The sequence below is a fragment of the Palaemon carinicauda genome, chromosome 31, assembly GCF_036898095.1.
Source record: "Palaemon carinicauda isolate YSFRI2023 chromosome 31, ASM3689809v2, whole genome shotgun sequence".
Classification (NCBI taxonomy): Eukaryota; Metazoa; Arthropoda; class Malacostraca; order Decapoda; family Palaemonidae; genus Palaemon; species Palaemon carinicauda.
The window spans coordinates 84,223,212-84,231,290 of NC_090755.1; the positions used below are offsets into that span (position 1 = coordinate 84,223,212).

General features: G+C 38.8%; 1 protein-coding gene across 3 annotated transcripts; it reads left to right on the forward strand.

Annotated features, from left to right (window-relative positions):
* The first annotated feature begins 1,029 nt into the window (after positions 1-1,029).
* On the forward strand, positions 1,030-7,671 carry LOC137624596 (uncharacterized). Of its 3 annotated transcripts, none has more exons than XM_068355550.1 (3): positions 1,030-1,165; positions 3,417-4,649; positions 4,782-7,671. In XM_068355550.1, the coding sequence occupies exons 2-3, from the start codon at positions 3,417-3,419 to the stop codon at positions 6,732-6,734; spliced, it is 3,186 nt and encodes a 1,061-aa protein (XP_068211651.1). In that variant the 5' UTR covers positions 1,030-1,165; the 3' UTR covers positions 6,735-7,671. The 3 variants fall into 3 exon arrangements, with proteins under 3 accessions (XP_068211651.1, XP_068211650.1, XP_068211649.1); XM_068355549.1 differs by having other exon boundaries at positions 3,417-3,764; positions 3,864-7,671; XM_068355548.1 differs by having other exon boundaries at positions 3,417-7,671.
* The last annotated feature ends 408 nt before the right edge of the window (positions 7,672-8,079 follow it).

The window sequence follows — 8,079 nt, forward strand, 5'->3', positions numbered from 1 at the left end:
CGGGAAAATAAGAGAGTACTGTAAGCGACCCTATGTGCTTCTTTAAAATGAGAGAGAGAGAGAGAGAGAGAAGAGAGAGAGAGAGAGAGAGAATTTTAGATTGTCCTTGTTTTAATCAATTTATTGCGCTCAGACTGTCATCATACGTTGGCGGAACTGAAATAGTTAAACGTTTGCGGGAAAATAAGAGAGTACTGTAAGCGACCCTATGTGCTTCTTTAAAATGAGAGAGAGAGAGAGAGAGAGAGAGAGAGAGAGAGAGAGAATTTTAGATTGTCCTTGTTTTAATCAATTTATTGCGCCCATTGGCGTCAGACATTTGAGTACATGGTAACAGTAATATTTTTTACATCCTTATAGTAAATAAGTTATGCTGAGAGAATACAAAAAGTTTAGACAGACATTTAGGTACATATTGAAAATAATATAAAAATATTGTTCACATCTATATACCAATATTTAGTTTTATTTCGTAGGTAGGTTGTACCTATCTTTAATTAATATTTCAGATTAAGTACAAAGCGTACGCCTATTGTCTCCCATGTGCTAAAGAAATGCAATTATCAAGATCATATTTTGTACTGTAATTTTGTTTAATTAAAAAAGGTAACTGTATAACCACATTAAGGAAAATAGAATTTTGATAAACTGACCAATGACTCCTTCAAGGTGACGTCAAAAGCGTAGAAGTAGCGAATAAATTATCATTAATAATGTATTTTTATATTTTCATTTGATCCTATCGTGTAGAGAAGAACTTCGAGTTAATGAAATATAATTTTCTAGAGAAATGACGCAATATAGAAAGTGGAAATTGAAGGAAGGAATAACGTTCTACCATGACCGATTTGGTTATTATTCTAACGTTTCTGTCTAAGAAATTATCAAGTTATCTAACTACCTTTCTTATCATCTTTATAGTTACTTAATTCAATTTCTGGTTCCGTTCCTACCTTAAAACTTGAAAGAAGTTTTGAAGTGTTTATGGCATATTCCGCTTGTATAACCAGACAGGCTTTTGCTATTACAAACAAGCTTGTTTGAGAAACCACAATTTACATTACTGAAATCCATAGATTGTAGCTGTTGTTTTCACCGGGTGGAGAGATCAGGACAGTGACACTTTCCACAGGAGGAACAGAAGTGGTCAGACGCCGTTACAAAAGTAAGTAAATTTTATATGTTACATTTGGTGTTGGTTTTCATAGTCCCATGTTTTATCCGTTGTGTTCTGTTCAGCGAAGTAAATATTTCTCAAAGAGTTTGTTACAGTGTGAAGATCTAGCTGTCGAATAGTGCATTTAAGTAATAGAATTATTTGTTAATATTCTTTATATACAACCGTTAAACACCAGGTTTTCAGCTCAATACCGAAAGATTTTTCGTGTTTTTATTGGCATAAATTGTGAAGGGCTATCGAAAGTGACACGAGATCTTGACCGTGAGCAAGAAACATCATTATTTCTTGTAATTTTTTTTTTTCGTTTGACATTGATTAAATGAATTATCTGCCACTTTTTAATGTATTAATATAATTGTTCTGCCGATCAACATAGATACAGCGTATTAAAGTATTTAGAAGAAATTTAATCCATTAGCTCCTTGTGTCCAAGCTGTGAGGAAGCTTCATAATAAAATGATCCTTTGCGACTTTTACAATAATATTATCCTGGTGACATAATTAATTTTACTCTTAAGGGTTGCTTTTCTGGTCCTGTACTGCGGGGGAGCAGAACTCACTACAGGACATAGTAATTTTAATGTATATATTAAAAGGCATTCAGCATTTCACACCGCCTATTGCTTGTTTACTGCCAATTCCACGTTATCGAAACCGTCGGAAAACAAGGAAGACTTCAGTTCCCTTTCGAAAACCTTAATATCTTCAGTCTTTCGGCCTCTTGAAAGACTTTATCAGTCTTTAGGATGTCTAAACTATTTTTTTTTTTAATGAGGCGCATTTGCACTGACTCGCAACTGTGCTCTTTTAGCTCTGAAAAGTTTCCTGCTATCTGATTGATAGAATTACCTTGTCCAACCAATCTGCGATCAGGAAACTTTTCCGAGCTAAAAGGGCACCCCTGCGAGTCTGTGCAAATTTGCCTCGCTATAAAGAATTGACTATAGTGGGAGCTTGTTGTATAGTCTTTGGGGCGTATATATGAATTCTCTAGAACCTAGAGTAGACGTGGGTAATTGATAGGTGGATAAATAACTTTAATTTATATTTCGCTTTCGCCTAGTTCATCAGTTCCCGAACACTATGTATATTGGAGTTTTATACAGTATAAATAAATTACTAAGACTTCCAGTTCTTTGGGACAAGTCGCCATATCTGTAAAATATAGGCTACTAATTTCTAAGAGTTAGTGTTGTATTTAATGATACTAGTAAGGTGTTCGGCAATTATCTAGCTTTAACATTCTGAATGACTTTTATTCAATAAATAATTCCTATGACAATTTTAATATTACCCCACTTTGATTTTACCAGTTTGTAAGATGTATTAATGCTACTACAAGACAGTTCGGTCATTTTGGTTAATATATATCATCCCCTCCTACGCCCATTGGCGCAAAGGGCCTCTGTTAGGTTTCGCCAATCGTCTCTATCTTGAGCTTTTAATTCAACACTTCTCCATTTATCATCTCGTACTTCTCGTTTCGTAGTCCTAAGCCATGTAGGCCTGGGTCTTCCATTTCTTCTAGTGCCTTGCAGAGCCCAGCTGAACGTTTTGAGAACTAATCTCTAGGGGAGTGCGAAGAGCATGCCCAAACCATCTCCATCTACCCATCATCATGATCTCATCCATATAGGGCACTCGAGTAATCTCTCTTATAGTTTCATTTCTAATCCTGACGTGCCCTTCTACAACAATATCCTTCTGAGGGCAATGTTCTCAAGTCTACTAAATCTATGAGATATTGTTTGTCATACCATGACTCTTGCCCATAGAGTAACATCAATCTCACTAAACTGATATATAGTCTGATTTTTTTTATCTAAAGGCGATTTGATTTCCAAATTTTACTTAACCTGGCCATTGTCTGATTTGCTTTTTTTTCAATCTTTCACTAAACTTTAATTCTAAAGACCCTGCATTGGAGATCATAGTTCCTAAATACTTTGCTTAATGTAAAAGTTTAAATTCTTGAAGCTGTTGAAAGTAGCAGTAGGCATATAGCTAGTGAGTCCATTAATTTTCTCTAGCTGAATTGCTGTGCATAACATCAATTACAATTTGCATGTAATTACTGTCAAATTTTTTTAAAGTTTTTTTTTCTAATTTTTGTAGATTGTCTGGCCCTTCTGGCTAAGCAAGGGCTCTTGAAATTCTGGAACCCGTAGTTTTTGTCACTCAATTTTTTCACCCAATTTATCAAATACAATTGAGAGAACTATTTTAACCTTTTCAGATGTCTTCTCAAGGACCAAAACACAGTACATCAGAGGCCAATGACGATCCACTAGCTCATCTACTCGGGGAAGAAAGTGACTCCGAAAATATGAACCTTTCGTTCTTGCTAGAAGATGGCGAACTTCTGCTGGGTCTGTTTCAATCGGAAGATGGCGACGAAACTCCTGATTTATTTTGTAAGAACGACAAGTTGGAAGATCAAAAAGTCTCTCCCCAAAAAGCTGCTGAGCCATCGTTTTCATCTGAGGGCCTATGTGGTGTGAACTCTTCATATTCAAAGGCTCATTGTGATTTATGGTCGCCGTCTTCAAAGATTCTCCGTGATGCAAACTCGTCCCCCTCACAGGTTCTTCGTGATGTACACTCTTCCCCCTCACAGGTTCTTCGTGATGTACACTCTTCCCCCTCACAGGTTCTTCGTGATGTACACTCTTCCCCCTCACAGGTTCTTCGTGATGTACACTCTTCCCCCTCACAGGTTCTTCGTGATGTAAACTCGCCCCCCTCAAAGGTTTTTTGTGATGTAAACTCGCCTCCCTCCAAGGTTCTTCTTGATGTAAACTCTCCCCCTTCAAATGTTCATGATGTAAACTCGCCTCCCTCCAAAGTTCTTCTTGATGTAAACTCGCCTCCCTCCAAAGTTCTTCTTGATGTAAACTCTCCCCCTTCAAATGTTCATGATGTAAACTCATCCCCCTCAAAGGTTCTTCATGATGTAAACTCATCCCCCTCAAAGGTTCTTCATGATGTAAACTCATCCCCCTCAAAGGGTCTTAGTGATGTAAACTCGTCCCCCTCAAAGGGTCTTAGTGATTTAAACTCGTCCCCCTCAAAGGGTCTTAGTGATTTAAACTCGTCCCCCTCAAAGGTTCTCAGTGATGTAAACTCGTCCCCCTCAAAGGTTCTCAGTGATGTAAACTCGTCCCCCTCAAAGGTTCTCAGTGATGTAAACTCGTCCCCCTCAAAGGTTCTCAGTGATGTAAACTCGTCCCCCTCAAAGGTTCTCAGTGATTTAAACTCGTCCCCCTCAAAGGTTCTCAGTGATGTAAACTCGTCCCCCTCAAAGGTTCTCAGTGATTTAAACTCGTCCCCCTCAAAGGTTCTCAGTGATGTAAACTCGTCCCCCTCAAAGGTTCTCAGTGATGTAAACTCGTCCCCCTCAAAGGTTCTTAGTGATGTAAACTCGTCCCCCTCAAAGGTTCTTAGTGATGTAAACTCGTCCCCCTCAAAGGTTCTTAGTGATGTAAACTCGTCCCCCTCAGAGGTTCCTAGTCATGTAAACTCGTCCCCCTCAGAGGTTCCTAGTCATGTAAACTCGTCCCCCTCAAAGGTTCCTATTGATGTAAACTCGTCCCCCTCAAAGGTTCTAAGTGATGTAAACTCGTCCCCCTCAAAGGTTCTAAGTGATGTAAACTCGTCCCCCTCAAAGGTTCTAAGTGATGTAAACTCGTCCCCCTCAAAGGTTCTAAGTGATGTAAACTCGTCCCCCTCAAAGGTTCTAAGTGATGTAAACTCGTCCCCCTCAAAGGTTCTAAGTGATGTAAACTCGTCCCCCTCAAAGGTTCTAAGTGATGTAAACTCGTCCCCCTCAAAGGTTCTAAGTGATGTAAACTCGTCCCCCTCAAAGGTTCTAAGTGATGTAAACTCGTCCCCCTCAAAGGTTCTAAGAGATGTAAACTCGTCCCCCTCAAAGGTTCTAAGAGATGTAAACTCGTCCCCCTCAAAGGTTCTAAGAGATGTAAACTCGTCCTCCTCAAAGGTTCTAAGAGATGTAAACTCGTCCTCCTCAAAGGTTCTAAGAGATGTAAACTCTTTCCTCTCAAATGTTCTTAATGATTTAAAGTTGTCTCGCTCCAAGATTCATTGTAATGTAACCTCGTCCACCTCTGAGGGTCTTTATGCAACCTCGTCCACCTCTGAGGATCTTTATGCAACCTCGTCCACCTCTGAGGATCTTTATGCAACCTCGTCCACCTCTGAGGATCTTTATGCAACCTCGTCCGTCTCACAGGATCTTTATGCAACCTCCCCAGTTTCAGACGGCCTTTGTGATGTAACCTCATCCGCCTCAGAGGGCCTTTGTGATGTAACCTCGTCAGTCCCAGAGGGTCTTTGTGATGTAACTTCGTCCTCCTCAAAGGATCTTCGTGTAATTTCGTCCTCCTCAGAGAATCTTCGTGATGTAACCTCTTCAGCCTCAAAGGGACTTTGTGATTTAACCTCTTCCTCAAGAGTTCTTGACACGGCACTCTCCTCCACAGGGATTTCTGACGACCCAGCCCAGTCACCCACAGAGGCTATCGTAGAAAGGGCAGCTGAAAGTAAATGTTATCCCGACGACTCCTCTAGTAAACCAAAGAAAGCTCCCAGAATTGTAAAACCGGTTCAGAAGATAATAAACCAATATACCTGTCACCATTGCAGTCACAAATTTCCGACCAAGCAAAGGCTCTCTATTCATGAAAGGTCCCACTCGGACAGGAGGTCATTTCATTGTTCTAGTTGCCCCACATCTTTCAAAAGCAAGAGCGAACTTACAGCTCACGAACGCACTCACACGGGCGAAAAGCCAATTACCTGTAATCAGTGCAACTTGACCTTCAACGCAAAAAATACCCTCAAGATTCACGAGCGCACGCACAGTGGGGAAAAGGCCTTTGTGTGTGCTCAATGTGATTACTCTTGTACCACGAAAAGCAGGATGAACGTTCACGAACGCAAACACACTGGAGAAAAACCTGTCGGTTCCAAATGCTCGCCAAAGAGCAGACTTCCAGTTAACGCTCGCCCGCCAGCATCGGAAAATAAGTTTTCTTGCTCTGCATGTTCGTACACCTGTAAAACAGAGGTTGGACTTAAAATTCACGAAGGAACTCACCGAAGGAGGACGCTGCTTAATTGCCCCAGGTGTACCTTCTCCTGCTCCACCGCCAGAGACCTCAGAGCTCACGAAAGAACCCACAAACAAAAACCTTTCCCTTGCTCTCGTTGCAAACTTTCTTTTCTAACCAAGACAGAACTCGAGGTTCACTCAAGAACCCACTCGAGAGAGAAGCCTTACACCTGTACCAAATGCAGCGCCAAGTTTAAAACTAAAGGCAGTCTCAAGATACACGAACGTATTACACACTCCCGAGAGGAAGTGTCCCACGAATGCACAAAATGCAGTTTCACTTGTGCATCTAGGAGTAGTCTCGAAGAACATGAGCTCACACACGAGAAAGAGAAGATAGAATACAGCTGTTCCTCTTGTTCTCGCATCTGTAAGACGGCGAAAGAGCTTGAAGAACATGAATGTGGCCAAGGGCAGAAGTAAGCCTAAATATCAAGCAGAATCTCTCAAAGTTCTAGAAGTTTTTTAAGTATTCTACGTGTAGGTCTAGCTACTCCTAGACTGTTCATGTTGACTAACCTTATCATTTAGGTGATAAAATTCAGATGGAAACAAGTAAAAGAACGCCTATATATACATGTATACATTTCTAATATCTAGTAGAATGATCAAGCCACTGTCTAGATAAATTATATTATGTCTTAAGATAAGTGAATTGGCTTAGACTTTATAAGATTCATGGCATTTGGTATTTCACATTTCCAGTCTAAGGGAATCTTATTTTTACTTTTTCCTTCGAGGACCTAATAATTAAATCTAGGTATCTAGTTATAAATTAGGCTTTAATGTCACTTTTCATTATTTTCAGTAACTATTCAATAAGTTAGTTTGTATAAGTTTTTAGCTTTTGGTTTTCATAGAAAAACTGATTCGGTGTAGACATTTGAAGACAAACTTTATAGATATGGGTTTGCTTCGAATATTTCAAAATTATTTTTGCCAAGAACTTTTGTGGACGTGTTTTTACTTTTTAGTTAATTATGTATGTTTAGACAACTTAATAGGCTTTTTTATTTTTACTGTTAATCGTGTGTAGGCAATTCTGTCTTTTTTTATTTTCTGTTAATTGTCTTATGTCTAGACAACTTTTTGACTTTTTAATTTTTTCTGTTGTCTAAATTTAGACATTTTTTTCTTATTTTTTTAGCTGTCTTTAGAAAACTGCTTTTATTTCTTGTTAAATGTTTTAGAAAAATTGTAGTTATTTTTTTCTGTAAATTGTCTGTTCAGACATTTTGTCGTATTTTTCTGTTAATTGTCTACGTTTAGACAACTGCTATTTGTAGAATATAAGTTTTGAGACTTCAAGCACTGAACTGACTCGCATTTTAAACATTTGAGAAATAAAACTTAAAATTTCTTAGTTGTTTTTGTTTATATTATCCTTCTTGGTGTAATAAAACATTGCTAAGCAATCTCTCTCTCTCTCTCTCTCTCTCTCTCTCTCTCTCTCTCTCTCTCTCTCTCTCTCTCTCTCAGCAACAGCAAAAAAATGCAGCTGTTTCTAGTCCACTGAAGGACAAAGGCCTAAGGTCATGTCTGGGGTTTGAGCATTTTCAACACCTCACAGAAATGCACATTTCATGCATATACATATCGAGTTTTACCTTTATTTCCTAGTGAAGTAAATAAATAGTCTATTCTGGATGCATATAATACATAAAAGTTTTCACTTTTTCCCGCTGAAGTAAACAAATGGTCTCAGTCTGGAAAAATAAATTTTATAACCATCCGCTCTTTTGGTAAAGACGACAAACAAAGGGTTTTG

What these genes read in the sequence shown, in the direction of transcription:
- LOC137624596 (XM_068355548.1), top strand. Translation starts at nt 3,417, where the DNA reads ATGTCTTCTCAAGGACCAAAACACAGTACATCAGAGGCCAATGACGAT.